General features: G+C 43.0%; 1 protein-coding gene across 4 annotated transcripts in view; it reads right to left on the minus strand.

Moving 5' to 3' along the window:
• Positions 1-32: 32 nt before the first annotated feature.
• Positions 33-17,259, minus strand: part of ADGRF2 (adhesion G protein-coupled receptor F2) — a 41,617-nt gene continuing 24,390 nt past the window's right edge. For 3 of the 4 annotated variants that reach the window (XM_047734907.1, XM_047734905.1, XM_047734908.1), the window contains 5 exons: positions 14,786-16,147; positions 10,092-10,133; positions 6,710-6,769; positions 4,004-4,080; positions 33-2,821 (listed from right to left, as the gene is read on the minus strand). In XM_047734907.1, coding sequence (XP_047590863.1) covers positions 4,033-4,080; positions 6,710-6,769; positions 10,092-10,133; positions 14,786-16,147 — 1,512 coding nt within the window. In that variant the 3' untranslated portion in view covers positions 33-2,821; positions 4,004-4,032. The remainder of the gene's footprint in view (positions 2,822-4,003; positions 4,081-6,709; positions 6,770-10,091; positions 10,134-14,785; positions 16,148-17,259) is intronic. The other variant, XM_047734906.1, reaches the window with a different exon arrangement.

Genomic DNA, 17,259 nt, shown 5'->3' on the forward strand with positions numbered 1-17,259 from the left:
GGAACTGAAAAGCCAGTATCATCAAACCCACGGTTGTGTAATCAGAGGTCTTTATTGAACATGTTCTATGAGCAACATACCTGCTCTGCACTTTGGGCATACAAAAGGGAGTAAGAGAGTGAGTAAATCTAATAAGTAACACAATCCCCAAAGGTTTACAGTCTTATCTGAGAAAGAAAACATATGCATACCGAAAGACAGAAAGCAAACAAACAATAAAACACAATAAATACTAAATATAAACTGAGTGGCACAGATTATAAATATTACAGAAATCAGGTGGGGACCATCAGCACTTCTGGATGGACTCATCAGGGAAGACTTCAGAGAGAGCGCAAAAAAGTGAAGCAGAGCTCAGACACAATGTGCACTAAATAGAACCACGGAGTCTTTCCCAGGCAGGACAGTCTGTATTAAAACATGGTAACACTAGAACAAAGAACTGTCCGATGGTTAGCTCAGCAGATTTTGCTGGCTGATCCCCCCGATGCTGGATGGACTGAATCAAATGCTTAATTTCTTTTATTTAGAACTCAATGAACTAACTTCCATGAGTGTGTCAATCTCTAAACTCACACACAAGGCCATGGACCTGTGTTTGCAAGTGAATTCACAGATACTTTAACAAAAACAGCTAACATTTCAATGGCCAAATACTCTTCTAGGTATTTTTATCTACACATAGTCATTTAACCTTTACAACAATCCTATGAGGTAGACTCCATTTTTTCAATATATGGGTGAGAAAATAAAAATCTAAGGAACTTAAATAACTTTCCCAAGAATCATCATGTCTTACGCGTCTAACCACGAATCTGCCTTAGACACTGGTAGCACCAATTTCTCCCTGAGCCGCCTGACAAGGTCATTTCCTCTGTGTGAGTAGGACACGGAGTATGTCTCCACTCGGGGTCTTCCACAGTCAACCAAAATGTGTCGTTCAGAATCATCTTTCAGGAGGGGACAGACGGGATCGTGGGCTACAGGAGAGAGGGCACAGCTTCTTCGAGGGATTTCCACAAACTTCTGGAGTTTCTCTTAGCATCCATGGGCCCTTTCTTTGTTCATAATAATCGTAATAAAGAAAGTCTTTACTGCCATCCCATCCCAGAAGTGTTCTACATCTGAGTGGAGCATGCTTTCATCCAAGATGGGACTGTTTCGTGCTTAATGCACAAAACAGATGAAATACCAATCTCTCTCTCTTATTCATGCTCAGAGTTCCCATCTATAAAATGGGGTCATTGGACGCAGTCTTTTCTAAAGTTTTTCTAGATTTCTAATCCTGTAACAATTCGACTTCATGAGTTTCCGTCCTCACTTCAACATATTGACTCTGGGTAAGTCCCATTTCTCTGTACTGAGATGTCTGCGTTCTGAAAACCAGGACTGTGCCTGCCCCACTCCCTTCCCTGGAAGAGACTCGACAGAAATAACTAGGGAGATGTCAAATTAAAATCCTTTCTGACTTCATTTGAGAGAAACGTGACTGTTGTCGCAAGCTAAGCAATGCCCCTTGAAAGATGACTTACTCTGCAAGTTGGTGTATCCTTCTACCTTCTTATTGGCTTTTTTTTTATTGTTTTTTTTTTTTTTTGCTTTTTCTAGCTTCCTTACTTAGAGAAAGTTTTTTACAGTAAAAAAGATAGAGACCCCACTCATTCACAAAGTGTGTCTCACTTTCCCTTTTGTAATGTAACATCATTTAACACTGGATTCTTGGTAGGATAATTAGAGACTATTCACTGCCCGCTTTTCCTTTAGGCACTCATTTTCTTCTGATGCAGCAACCTGAGTGCTTGCTTTGCAAAGGAGCGTCCCTGCCCCTGCAAAGGGGCTTCTACCTATTGTACTGCTCACCTATCCATGGCCCCTTGTTTGAACGTCGAATTTGTTTACCTACAAGGTTAAGAAAATGAGCAGCTCTGTACTTGAAATATGATAGTCTCCCTTCCTCATCACTGGTTTCAAAAAAACATATTGTTGGTGAGGGTTAATCTTATATCATCAGAGTAGACAGATTCCCTCAGCGGTTCTGTGTCTTGCGGAGAAAGTTCAGAGCTGGAGGTCTGCAGACTCGGGTGTCCAGCTCTGGCTCAAGCCTGGATTAGCTGTGGTCCATCACTCCAGTCTCCAAGCTCCTTCACTTACAATGAGCATCTTTCTGGTTCAAAAGCTCTATGTTTTTCCTTGGCTCACGGCCAAGTTGCATTCAAGCCCAAGCTGAGCTAACTGTGTAATCCATTTAAATATGGACAGGTGGACGATGCTAGCAGTTGGATTCCTTTTGTACAAAGAACCAGCAATGACCTACTTAGAGTCAGCCCAACTGTTGGTGACTATTCATGAGGGCGCCTCCCTTAACAACCCACAGAAACCAGCCAGGTGACATCCCTGGCCATCTTTGCCAAGATGAAGCAGACTCTCTTCCTGAGGATAAACATGGCCCAACAGCATGGAGCTGGAGGCTCCAAAAGGAACAAGGTCCTGCTTCGGCCCATCTTATCTTCTTCTTCCCTTGGGGATGCCTGGCATGGTGTCTATATATATATATATATATATATATATATATATATATATATATGCATGTTGGTATATATACATATGCGTATGGTATATATATATGCATGTTGACAGTTGTTGGAGAGAAATGTTGAGCAGTGCAGAACAGCTTAGACAGAGCGGCCTTCCATCCTTCCTATACTTCATACACGCTTCATCAGCACCGCACCATGGGAGGCTTCCTTCATACTCCCCAGAGGCAAGAAGACAGGAAGAAGCACATTTTTCCTGGGGCTCTGCCATTCCTGGAACGTATGACCTTGTCAAGAACAGAAAAATCACAACTTTAATGTACAAGCAGTGAGACCCCAAAGCTCACAACAGCTGCATTACGGGCTCACTCTTTCCGGAGCAATAAGCCCCTTTGGGTATCACCCCCTTGGCAAGTGGGAGTCTTTTAAGTCACTCTGGAAGCCAGGGGACAGGCTGCTGGTTTTCTGTTGCCTACAAATGCTGAGTTACAAACCTTGTCCTTCTGTTAGCTGGACCACTTCTTTTCCTCTTGGAAACGCCCCCTTTCTTTGTACAAGGCCCTAGGCTGCCGCAGAAGGTCTCAGCCACAGCAGCTTACTGGAGCCGTGATGTATTGGGCTGGGGGAGGGAGGATTGGTCTAGATATCCAAGCGCCTCTCTCTCTCTGCATCTCTCTCTGCTCTGTCTCTGTTACTCTCTATGTGTTCCTGTATAAATCTCTGTTTCTGTATTTTCTGGGTCTCTCTCGGGAACGCTTGGCCTCTCTCTGCTTCTCCCTGACGCCCTGTGAATGGGGTATCCTGTGGTGGGTGTCTCCATATCCCTGTCTGATCTTCTCTCTACAGATCTATAGAGAAATGGGTAGGGAGGATTAGCAGACTTGTCTGCTCATGTCCACATATCTGGGTGGCTCTCTCACAATCCAGAGTCACCACGCCCCTCAGTGTCTCCGTACTTCTGTTTCCCCCTTTCCTCTGTTTCGATGTCTCTATCTCTCAGACATTACCTCAAAAGTGAATTAACTTCGACATTATCCCTGAAACCTCTCACAGACAGTGTTTATGATCATTCCTTGGTCTTTTCACACTAGGGAAAGAGAGGGGCCACAGTGAGATATGTGGAGATATTGCTGGTCTCACGCCCTGGGGATGGGGAATGCGAGAGGGGGACTGCAGCCACGTAGAACTGGCATCTCTGTTCCCTCCCCACTGAAATTCAGTCAGGCTAACTTATAACCATTCTCAGATACACCTCACTGTTAAACAGCAACAACAAAAATTTCAGTAGTGCAACCATTAGAAGAAGTGTGAACATAACTCTAACCATACCAGATGAGAATGGGTTGTGTAAGAATCTTTTCAATCAAGAAAGAAATCATTCTTAGTTACAACAACTCACACTGTGATGTTTTTAAAAGAAATGTCATCCGGATGGCATGTCTTTGAGAAAACCCTTCCTTTGCACTCACCTCCCGAGTTAGGGGTATGGCCAGGTTGGTTAGCTTGGCGCTTTGGTGGGGTGACGGGAGAAATCAGTAGAAAGGTTCTGTCGACAACAAAAGCGTAATTGCACTTAATCATTAGTAGTCCACTTGCGATTATCACAAATATTCAAAGCACACAGAATGGTGACCCACAGCTACTGATTGTATCCTTTCTCTCCAACCCCTCCTTCTTTATATGAGCACTGCTGATAACATAGGAACAGGCCCCTGTGAGACATCCTCCACCCACCTGGCCTGGATCTCTCTCCTGGGGGCCTAGGGGGTGCTCCTGGCGGGAGGAAGGCGGGACAAGACAAGCGAGTGGCCTGGTGAGACAGAGCAACACTAGAATGCCTCCTAGCCCTCAAACAGCGCTTCTCAGCTGGCCTACTGGAACCTTCCATGTTACAGTCATCCTTTTATAATGTACCTGAGTCTAAAATAGCCTCGTGTTTTACGGAAATGTTGCTTAGGACAGATAATGCATTAACTCGCGGGTAGAAGGATCTCCACATGAGCATAGACCACGCCACAGTGGATGTAAAACGAACACAGACAAGCACATCCCTGAATCCTGGGTCTGGGGAGCGGGGACTGACACCCCACAAGCAGGTACTACGAGGAGAGGTTGATGCACAGAGAGGTCTACTTAGGTCTACTCAGGTCTACTCACCAGGAGAGAGGACAGATAATAAGCCTACTTCCTCTGAGGAGGACATAATACTGACTAGAAACAGCCTAAAGCTTGTGGGCAGAAGAAGGATTGCAAACAGTTAGGATAAATTTACCGGGTTCCCCGACCCATGGTGCTTAGCCCTGGCAGCTCATCAGAATTACTGGGGAGTTTAAAAAAAATTAAAGTTGAAAAAAAGTGGGGCCCCTGGGTGGCTCAGTCGGTTAAGCATCTGCCTTCCGGCCAGTTCATGATCTCAGGGTCCTGGGATCACGCCCCACATCGAGTTCCCTGCTCACAGGGAGCCTGCTTCTCCCTCTCCTCCATGCTCATGCTCTCGCTCTCTCTCTCTCTCAAGTAAACAAAATATTTTTTAAAATTTTTTCAAATTAAAAAAATTAAATTTAATTTAAAAAAAATTTTTAAGTGACAAGCCCTAACCCCAAGAGTGCCTGGTTTAAATTTTCTTGGGTGTACACAGTATTTGTTTTTTAAAAAGCTCTCTACGTGTTTCTAAGGTGCCGCCAGCATTAAAAACCATGGACTCCAACAACCAACAAACTAAAAATAAAGTTCTGGGTATAATCCTGACTTATCTTTTAGGTAAAAACACAAAGAGAAATGGGCCCAATGACTATTTCTGGATAGTACTGAAGGGCAGACTAGCCCTGTGTGGCTGGACCAGTGGGTACTGAAATCACATCAGAAAGGAACAGAGTCAGACTGGAAGGCGTTGCAAGCGCCCGAACTCTGCTGAGGGGACCAGGCGACCCGTGAGGTGATGGGGGTACTTTTGCCAAGCAGGCTGGTTAGAGGCAAATATGTACAATGCTAGGGACTTCAGGATGAGAGGGTCCCAGCCTCCAAGACATGAGAACCATCAGGGGGGCTCCTAAAATTCCCAGACACACCGCAGACCAATCCAATGAGACTCTGCAGGGGTGGGACTCAGGCAACATGTTTTGAAGCTTCCCACTTGACTCCAGTCTTTGGCTAAGGTTGAGATCCACTGTTTTTAAATCATGATTGATGTTTAGTCTCAATAAATTGGAGCTTTTTAACATTTCAGCTGGAAAGGCAATGGAGAGGCCAACAATCCCCAGAGTTTGCAAACCAAGGACCAAGTTCGGGTAGGAGTAGCAGCAATAGAGATGGGAAAATAAAGGGAAAAGAAAGGAGGGGAGGACAAGGGAGGGTGACGGAAATCAAAAGAGAGAGACTAGCAAAGCAAGGGATATAGGGTGGGACAGGGCTGAGGGATATAGGGTGGGACAGTGCTGCTACTCAGGCCATGGGCTGTCCGCCCAACCATGGATATGGATCCTACCCAATGTCAGCCTGGAAAACTCTAGATTGCCTTTTCTCTTGTGATTGGGAAACGTCCCCTGTGCCAACCTTGAAGTCCCTTTTGCTGCCATTCAAACACTTTCCGCATTTCCCTCCCTCAGAACAGCTGAGGGGTGGAACCTTGGCATAACAATACACGGTTTCTGCACTGTGCAAGTGAAGGTCAAGGGCGTGTGTACTCCTAGACTGTAGAGCCTTCTCTACAACACCACTGAGCCGGCCCCAGCCTTCCTTTACAACTCCGGTAACCATGGCGGCCAGCCCCTCTTGAAAATCAAGCTACTAGGAGGTTCTTTGTTTGTGCAGCATCAGAATTTGTTTCCCTGGACTTCTTCACTTTGTTTGCAGTTCTGCCAACTAGAGTCGGAGGGAAAGAGCAGGCGGTCCCAAGAAGATGAGATTTTCTTCTCTCATTTCTCTGCTTCCGCATGGGCTTGCTCTCCTGCTGCCTGGGTTGAAGTCTGCCCCCCAAAACAACCCCCCACCCCCACTCCCTGCCTGGCCACTCTCCTCTAAATGCACATAGTCTGCTTTCCTCTCTATGGATGCCACGACCCCCAAAGGAATCTGAACAGGTCAAAGAGGTGCTCACGGGGCACTTCGGAATCCACAGAATTAGGGGGACTGTTTTAGCAACATGCCACATGCAATAATGAGTATGCAGGCTTTACCTCAGATAGTCTGGAGCTCCATTTTGCAGAAGTTACTCGACTCTTTAAAGCTTCTCTTATCTGGATAGAGAACAAAAGGAGTTAAGAATTAAAAGATTATGAAAGTCAACACAGATGCACAGGCCAGGCCAACACTGTGGGGAGAAAGTGGGTTACCAGCCAGGCCCTGTCGCTGGGATGTGGAGGGGTCTGTAACTCGGAGGAACGCTTCAGGAAAAGGTGGGGAGAGGGAGAGACACAGGAAGGTGAGGCTAGCACAGGAGACGCCTATTCAGAGGCCTGAAGCGTGAACCCCGTGCCTAAGAAATACAGTTTGCCACAAGTTTGAGGAATCTTTGATTTCGCTTTGGTAGCAGATTTTTGGAGCACTTGATTAGACATTAGACATTTCCTGTGGCTTGTCTGTTATTTGAACTCCCCTTTCTAGGGGCACCGGGGTGGCTCAGGTGGTTAAGTGTCTGCCTTCGGCTCAGGTCATGATCCTGGGGTCTTGGGATGGAGACCTGCATCAGGCTCCCTGCTCAATGGGGAGCCTGCTTCTCTCTCTCCCTCTGCCCTTCAGCCCCTCAGCCCTACTGCCCCTCTGCCCCTCTGCCCCTCTGCCCCTGCTCATGCTCTCTCTTGTAAATAAATAAAATCTTTAAAAAAGAAAACAACCTTTTCTAGAGGCCAATCCATAGTTAAAAAACAGAATCCTATGCAACATAGCAAAAGTCCATGGAATAAAGAAAATAAGAATAACAAATAACAATTATATTTTGTATGTTAAATATATATTAAATAGATTTAACATAAATATACATATAAAATATAAATATATTTAATACATATTAAATAATATATATGATTATATACAGTATATTAATGCTAATATGATATATAATAGAAATACATATAATATACTAATAAAACATATTTATGTATTAATGTTATAAATAATATATAATAACATGATATATAATAATATAAATTAACACAGTATAATGCTAATATGGCATATTTATATATTAAGTAATTTTTTTTAAAGATTTTATTTATCTGTTTGACAGACAGAGAGAACACAAGCAGGGGGAGTGGCAGGCAGAGGAAGAGGGAGAGGGAGAAGCGGGCTTCCTGTGGAGCAGGGAGCCCAATGCAAGGCTCTATCCCAGGACCCTGGGATCATGACCTGAGCCCAAGACTGATAACCAACTGAGCCACCCAGGAGCCCCTATATTAAGTAATTTATTAATGTATCAAATATACTTTGTTTCTTACATTATATTTAGTTTTATATTCATATATTTTTAAAAAACACTTTTCATGCCTGTCATCTCATTTTATTCAAGAAATAATCCTATAAAATAGATACTATTATGTCCATTTTACAACAGAGGACATTAAGATTAGTAGTCGAGGTGACACCCAAAGTCAATTGACTACTGAGAAGAACTGAGACTTGGCTTTATGTCCCCAGACTCCAAACCAACTTGTCAATTTCCCTACATGTCTCCTGCTGAATGCAGGCACTGTCTTATTTCTATTTCCTCTTCCCTTCCACTTCATAAAATGTTATTCACATTCTGAGGACTTATAGTTAGTTCTGTCTTCGCAGTTAATGGGTACCAAACCTCTCCAGCTCAAAGTGACTTCATGCATCCCAGAAAATACAATATGCTTTGTCACACACAGCATCCAAAGGAGGAGAAGCACTCCCCAGGGCCTGGGGCTGTGCACTCAAGGGTCCACAGGGGTATGGGGAGACAACCTAGAGCTTCTATTTACATTTCCTTTTTTTTCATCTTTTTTTAATGTGTTTCATAACATGCAAAATACATACTTTGTAAATTGATAATAAACACATCTGGGGACATATGCTCATTACTTTTTACTGATCCTAAAAGAAATTTGTGAAGATTCCTGGCATAAACAACTTTATGTCAATTAATCATGTACGGTCCTGTGACAACTTTGAGTCTTGACCTTTTACGTTAGAATATTAAATGTAAGAGGTTTTGATCTTCATAGAAAGTTCTAGGTCTTAGAGTTCTTTGCACATCTCGTAACACCTGGTAAATTAATAAATAATAATGCTACTGCTGTTTTGACAATAAACACTAGTTGTGGTGTTATGATTAATTAAAAAAAAAATCACTCGGTATACAACTGTGTACTACCTTAAATGCTTTCTGTGTATTTTCACTTAACAAAATCACATTTGTTCTTTACCAGGATCAAGCAGAATAGGCAGGAAAATCATCATAATCTCTGCATTCCTTTTGGGGGATCTGGGTTCCTGAGACTTAAGGAACTCTCCCAGCGGTGCAAAGTTTGTACCGGAAATAGAAAGACTGAAACACCAATCCTCTACCACTTCTAAATAATTTTTATTTGGTCGATATGGTATCCTCATAACAAAATGAAGGGACCAGTGTGAAATGCCTCATTCATAAATCTCAGCTATTAACTTAATAATGGAATTAACTAATTAATAATAATCAAATAAAAAATCAACCCTGCAGTGAAGGTGTTTGCTTCTACACTTGAGAGAGTTGATTACTTTGCTCACTCAGGAGGCAGCATAGTATAAAGGAAAGAGAGTGATCTTAGAAGGCTGAGTAAGCATTTGGTATTCTATTCATTTGTTTAGCTTTCCTCTGTTTTCACCACTTACCACCTACACACACACATCTGTACTTGGAAAATTCCCTTCCCAGAGTCTACAGCTCTTTAAGGTGGAACTCACTGTCCTGACCTCCCTTGCAGTGGAGATCCAGCCACGTGACCTGGACTCAGCCAATCAGACATGACAGGACAAAGAAGCAGGTGCCAGTGGATCCCAACAGGCAGGGTGGAGGTGATCTACAGGGCAACAGGAGCAGCAAGTCTAGCTCAGCATCTGCTGCCTGACATGGGCCTGGTGAGCTGTGCTATCTGTACCCAGGGAAGTGGAGAGGAGCACAGGTATCTAGTTCTGTCTCTGGATTGGGAATTGTTCCTTGGGTGTAGCCTCGAGTCTCCAAGCCAGAGAGACCTTCCTGAAGTTGATCTTGTGAGATTTAATCAATCCTCTTTCTGTTTCAGCTTGTTAGAGTGGGTTTCTGTAGAGCTCATGGGCAGGTTTAATCACTCTGAGTTTCATGGTCCACATCCATAAAACTGAAAATAAGAATACCCAAGATTGTTTTAAGGACTAGAGCTAATGTATATGCAATGCTTAGCTCCGCAGGAGTTTACCAGATGGTAGATTTTACTTGTATCATAAAGAAGAGTGATGCCGTGTGCAAGTGTCCGCACAAATGATGGAGGTCGGAGACGCTCAGTAAGTGGTCTTTACAAGTGAGGATTTCAGAGCCAAGTATGGATCATGGGGGAAAACAAAAGGAAGAGGGATTTGTGATACCTTCGGGTCCAGGATTGTTCCAAACACCAAGATGAAGAAGCCCTGAGAAACACAGAAGAGGGAAGAAGAGCCATTTAGCCATTTTAAATACCAGTATTCATCAGTTTCTATTCTGGTTAAAATAAATAAATAAATAAAATCAAAAACGATTTAATAAAATTTTGACTCTCTTACGGTTACAGCACCTAGATTCATCCATTCAATGAATACTGATTAAGCATCTTCCATGTGCCAGCCCATGCCAGACACTGGGGAAACCTCAGTAAATCAAACAGACCAAGGTCCAGGATCCATACCAGACGATGGGACTTTCTTATTCAACTGGTTAAAATAAAAGTGTTTTGCATTTATCAGGAGCTCACCAGACTATAATAGCCTGAGCAAGCGTCAGAGAATATATTAGGTCATAGACAGCAGTCCTTGCAGTCCTTGGACAAACTATAATCAAAGAAACTTCCATAGAAAAAAATATCAAAAGCAACTATGCTCAGCTTCTGTTAACACTCTCAACCTCCTTCCCCCATCCACAACCAAAGATTGTTATAAAACTCACAAAGGAAGTCAAGTGCATGGACCCTCAGAAGACTAAGACCCAAAACAGATAGAGCTTCTAAGCACATAACGTGTACTCAGAAACAGATGCTCCAAATAGGATAACTTGGAGGGAATCACTTAGCTCGCAGATCCCTTACCATCCATACAAAGTCAGACCCCATGAAAGCCAAAAGGAAGCTGTTCCTCTATAGGTATAGTCCATTTGAGTTGTCCCAAAACACTCCCCTAAAGAAGGAAGGAAAATTATTTGTCCCATTTCCAGACAAGGAGAAAGAAACTCAGAGATTCAACTTTGAAAATGTGATAAATTGCAGCATTCATTAGACAGTTTCTCCTGAAGGTGTGGTTAAGCAGGTCCTGGCTCACCTGAGAAGAGAACTGAGCTCATGACCTTTGATTAACAAGGCATCACCCTCAATTTCATAATTGAACATGAAGCCTTATATTAGGCTTATAATAGGCAGACGTCTATTAAGACACATGGTTTTAATATAAATGGCACCATAAAGATGTTGCAACCCGGTGGTCCTCAACGGGAATGATACCAAATCCACTGCTACCTCTATTTGAAAAAAGCTTACCTGAGAGGTGGAAGATTTCACAGACATTGGTGCTGCCCATATAGCTCATCCATTCCCCTAAACATACCAAATATACCTATCCATTCAGCCAGTCCAGCAAGCACTTCAAAGCTTGGAGACCTTCTGTGAGATTGCTTTTCTGTGTGACACCCTTAGCCTACAAGATAACTGTTGAAATCTGTCACTGTATCTACCAAGAAAATGTCATGGATGTCATGGGCCATTAGGTTACAAAGTGTCATTTGTATAAAAATGCTTGGGACACGCACACCCAGGCCTGGTTTTGGTACAATGGATACATTTTAAATCGGAATCTCTATGAATTTTGCTTAGGATTTAAATTTTTTAAATATCTAGAAACCATGATTTTAGCCTGTTTCCTCTAAAAAGTACATTCCTATGACTAAAGGACAAAGAGGAATTTCTCTCCGTGTAAGGTTTTCAATTCTCATGGCTAAACTAAGTATATTCACATCTGCAATGCTTAGCATAACGCCTGACACAAAATACTCAATAAATGTGGTGTCTCTGTATATTTATTTGTGTGTATGTCTATGTCTACATCTGTGTGTGTGTGTTTAACAGCTTTATTATGCAACCTGCATTTGTACAGTCGTTTATCTTACTCATAAATACAGTGTAACTGGGAAATATTCCACTAAGATCACTTTTCATTGGTCCCACCTTGGGAAAAGTTACACAAAATATCATTCAGAAAATCTGGATAAATTATTAATCAAGGGTTTAGTATCTGATTGATAAAAATTCACTGGAGGTAGCTTCTTTGCATTTCTTTGGTAGATAAACCACAATTGGAGCAGATAAATCTCAAGGTGTTCTCCCAAATTTTAAAATACATGCTTTATGGAAGGAATGTTCCTACTCCCCGCCAAAATTTATCTGCTAAATCCTAATGCCCAATGTGAAGTTATTTAAAGGCATGCTTTTGGGAGGTAATTAGGTCATGAAGATGGGGCACTCATGAAAGGGATTAGTGCCATTACAAAAGAGACCCCAGAAAACTCCCTTGCCTGTCCTGCTATGTGATGTTATAGCAAGATGGCTATCCGTCTATGAGGCAGGAAGCAGGCTCTCTCCAAACACCGCATTTGTGTGTGCCTTGACCTTGGACTTGCCAGCCTCCAAAACTGTGAAAAATAAATCTCTGTTACGTATAAGCCACACAATCTATGGTGTTTTTGTTACAGTAGCCCAAATGGAATAAGACATATACATTTCTCCTACTAAAACAACTATAAGGGGGTCTCCAAACCTTACCCAGCCCACATTTACTCTCAGTAAATACAAGAGAGGATACCAACCAGGAGTTGCAGGTTATAAAGTGTGCAGTCAAGTCAACAACTAATATTTCCCCAGCAAAGGGGGCAGTTGAGCTTTAAAACCAGTGGAGGTGCTCCCACAGGGCTAGGACCAGGAAACCTCCAGGAGAGTCTTTCTCCTACATCTTCTGGACCCTACAGTGTGTTCAGGGGTATCTCTTCTCTGTCCGCTCCATCAGTACCACCTGCCCCTCATCCTAAGACTCTGCTAGTTCTGCTTCCTTCCTCTTGCTTGATTGTGTTCCCCTACGTCAGCTGATGGAGGGCTCCCCTTTCTCTCCTCCCACACTGGGCATCCCAAGGATGCCTTGGCCCACTGATTTGCTGGTAAACAGCCATAACCAGCTCTACTAATTTGTAGCATTTTCCTGTCTCTGTGGTTAAATACTCCCACACTGACTGATTTAAATCCAGCAACGCAATGTCACCAAATGTGGAGTTAGGAAGGGATGGGCACATCATTATACAGCGTGTCCACCGTACAGACATAATAGATGAAAATAACCTCACGAGCATGGGAAAATGTAGACAAATAATTAGGAATGAATGTATTTTGAGGATGTAGGACCTTACACAAAACCTTTGTTTTATTTAATTACAAGTTTGCATATTTAATTTTTAATGAGGTCAGCTTGCAAAACTCCTGAAAATAGAAGTCATTTCTCTGGAGACAGGACAAACCACCTTGCAGCACACCAGGCCTAGAGCCTGCGCCAGTGTCTACCCTTCATCCACACCCCAGGCTCAGCTTCTCACATCCATCAGTACTGGCATTTAGATGAGCTCCACCCTCCTTGGCAGGAGTCAAGGCAGAAACTGAGTTGAAATTACAAATTGATCTTACCATGATAGGTAAAGGAGCTCATGGTACCAAAATGCAAATGCTCACAGCCTAGTCCAGACCAAAACTCACAGCAAGAGGACACCCGGGGAGACAAGGAAAGGGAACTGCAGAGGAGTAGATACATGAACTCTTTAAGGGCTCCTGACAAACAGCCATGGGATATGCTAATGAGAAATTTGAGAACGCTAGGTGGTTATACCAGCCCTGTCCGTGACTAGCTGCATAAACTTGGGCAAAAGCTATATAAAAAATGTTATTTTGTAGAAATGCATAAATACAGAGTCAAATTATGAGGCACCTCTATTATTATTAACCTTGTTTGCCAAGGCATCAAAATGCTTATTGTAAAATGAAATCATTATATTTAAATTTTGAAAGAGAAAATATTTGACTTCAAATCTCTATTATCCACCAGGTAAAACATTTATTTTCAAATAAGTCTACATTCAGAAAAAAGGATTATTTTAAAGGTCATTAGAAAAACAAACGCTTTCTTATCAGTTAATTCTTATCTATGTATTTAACATTCAATATGATAAACTTTGGCACATTGGTACATAGTGACAGGAAAAAAATGAAAAAAACAAATTTCAGTCAAGTAAGGGATTACTGAATATGGAATAACTACTATGCAGCCAATAAAGAGACATATTTATACATAGTTATCTACTAAGAGGCTACCATGTATTTTTAAGTAAAAAAATATGGTGCATAATAATATATATCTTAACCCCTATATTATGTCAAAATATATTGTATATAAGCATAAAAATTTGGCAAGGGGACACATGAAACTGTGAACATTGTTTAATTCATAGAGGTGAGAGAAGAGAAGGGAAACTATTTATCTTTAATACTGTTCTGTATGACTTGCCTCATTAAAATAAGAAGATTTCCAATGGGAACTAAAAATTCCAAATGGAAAGAAATATAATAAAGGTGCACATTTTATTATCTCCAGTTAGGTACCTAGATTTGGGGGAAGTGGTGGTGTTTAATTTCTAAACAGTAGCGGTTCAGCCTTACTGTTGTGCTATTTATAATCTTTAGGTCATTTTGGTACTTGGTGCTTTCCCAATGTTTTATTTCATTTTCCTAACACCCTATAAGGTGGGCAGTATTATACCCATCTTATAAGTGAGAAAAATGTGGCTCAGAAAAGTTAAACAAATATCCCAAGAGAACATTACACATTGGTAAGTGAGAGAATCAAGATTTGAACCCAGGCCTTTCTGGGGAAGAAGTTTATTTCCTAACTCACTATGCTACTCCAAGTCCATTGTCTTTCACAAATACAGTTGCAGAAGCTCCTGATGACAAATCTTCTTCCTGAATTCTCTCCCTTAGTACTGGGTCAGTAGAACCTAGACTTACCTGGAATGCATTGAGCAAGGAGAAAATGATGTGGAAGGCCAGGTTGCTATCATCGATGACAGTGGCTATCCCGAATCCCCACGTCAGGCCCAGCAGCGGTGTGAGGATAGCGATATTCTTACTGATTCTCACAATGGCTCTCACTTCCTGGAACATGGAACTGCCAATGGCGGCTCGCTGGGTCTTGACAATCACCAGTGTGACTGTGATCAGGTTTACGACCACGATGGCCAGGGCTGGGACCACAAAGGCCAGGAGGGCCTTGGTCATGTCCCAGTTGAGCCAGCAGGCCTCAGGCCGTAGGTAGCCTTTGCTGGGCTCAGTAGCAGCAACCGTGACAGCAGCAATGAGCAAAGGGCACCCGTAGCCAACTGAAAAGAGAGCAGCCACCAAAACCGATTTGGGCAGTGTATGGAAAACAATCATGATTCCATAGAGGATAAGGAGTGCCTTGGCCAGCATCCAGAAAAACACAGAAAGGTAAAAGAAATGAACAAAAAACGTTGCTGCCACACATCCGTTGTGGTGTGTCACGGGACCACTAAGAAAGGAAGCCACAACGAACCACACGTCAGCCATCAGCAAGGTGGCAGCGATGTTGGCGATGCACACATGGCGTAAGTATGAGATCTCTGTCTTTGTCACTTGGCCCCAGACCAAGACCTCAATGACCAAGCAAAGGACCAAGCTGCAGATCGAAATGCCCAGCCCTATGTACGTGATATGAGTCAGGATCGGGCTCTCCAAGATGTGGGGTGCCATGAGAATGGAGAAGGAGGTAAATAACCTGTTTGGCCTGCATTTGCAAACAGCTTGTTGGGAGTTTTCTTGAATTATTTGACAGGCCTGCTGGTCCCATCTGCTCTCCAGGGAGTGCCAGCCAACACACTGTGTCTTCCTCTCCTCCGACTTGCTGATCTTTTCAAAAATCAATGAGATTCTTTTAAGTTCCTTGGGCAAAATGACAGACAAGACAAGCCCATTGACAGTAACGTTCTCCAAAAGACTGGCTTCTAGGATGGCCCCAAGAGTTGGAAATGCAATGCTGATGGCCCGGGAAGGAGCAGGCACCTTCTGAAGTTCATCTCTACCAATCAGGACCCGCCCAGTGATCTCACTGCCTGTGTCGTTAATTCTCATTGAAAAAGTGAAATTCTTCCCAGCATTGTCTTGGGATATGGTGGTGCCCATAGTATGAATGAAGACATCTGATATGTCAATGGGATACTTATTTATAGATAGCTTTCTTGCAAAGGAATTGACAGAGTGTAGCAGGACACAGCTGCTGTTTCTTTCAGGGATGAAGGTCCAGTTTGATATGCTTTTGCTGTTGAGAATGTGGTTGGCCATAATACTGTAACTCTGCCAATGAAGAACCAGAATTAGTTACTGAGCCACTTCCCGAATCTGCCAGGACAGTCAGGATTCACTTTTTTTTTTTTTAAAGATTTTATTTATTTGACACAGAGAGAGATCAGAAGTAGGCAGAGAGGCAGGCAGAGAGAGAGGAGGAAGCAGGCTCCCTGAGGAGCAGAGAGCCTGATGCGGGGCTCGATCCCAGGACCCTGGGATCATGACCTGAGCCGAAGGCAGAGGCTTTAACCCACTGAGCCACCCAGGTGCCCCAGGATTCACTTTTATAAAGTGTGGTCCTCCAGCCAGTTGCATAGGCATCCCCTGGGAACTCTCAGGGCCCACCCCAGACCTAGTGAATCAGAATCAGCCTCGTAATGAGATCCCCAGGATACTGGCAGGCCAACAAAGTTTGAGCTGGAGAATAGCGCAAGAAAGGAATTGCCCTCATGTCATGTATGAAGAGTCACCCTGGGAGGCAGGCAAGTGGGCATCCTTCCCCAATCTCACTGACATCAGCACTTCCCCTTCACACCGTGGTCAAGCCAGCCACTTGCCCACCCTGCTCAGAATACCCAATCTTGCAACAAATATCTATTAAGTCCCAATTGTGTGCAGGACCCTGGACAGGAACATAGAAAATTGAAATCTGACGCCAGAGGCTGAACCTCCTTTTTCTCCTCTGCCTCAAAGATTGAAAGTAAAAGAAATGAATCCAGGCCCACTTCACACTTCTGCAGCAGACACGTATGGCTGTATTCTTTGCATTCGCTTAATTTCTACTTTAGCATCCTGTTTTGACTCACAAGTAAAAGTAGGAAAAGTCTTCCTCTGCAGGAACCAGAACAGTTCTTAGAGGTTTTCAGTAGCCAAAATATACGTTGGGCAAGCTTATCCCTGCGTCAGACCCAGCATCCAAAGAAGTTCTGTATCTAAACATGTACTGGTTGTGTTCACCTTTTCCGTTTTCCTTTGTTTATTCTGTGGTGAACATTTATTGAGCACTTGCTATGACAGGCATTACAGACACTGATGGGAAAGACCCCAAAAAGCCCACAGAATACTCCAGCGAACTGCATTCTTTTCCACCAAAATGTCATTCTACCAAGTCAAGGCCACTC

Source organism: Lutra lutra, chromosome 6 (assembly GCF_902655055.1).
Source record: "Lutra lutra chromosome 6, mLutLut1.2, whole genome shotgun sequence".
Taxonomy (NCBI): domain Eukaryota; kingdom Metazoa; phylum Chordata; class Mammalia; order Carnivora; family Mustelidae; genus Lutra; species Lutra lutra.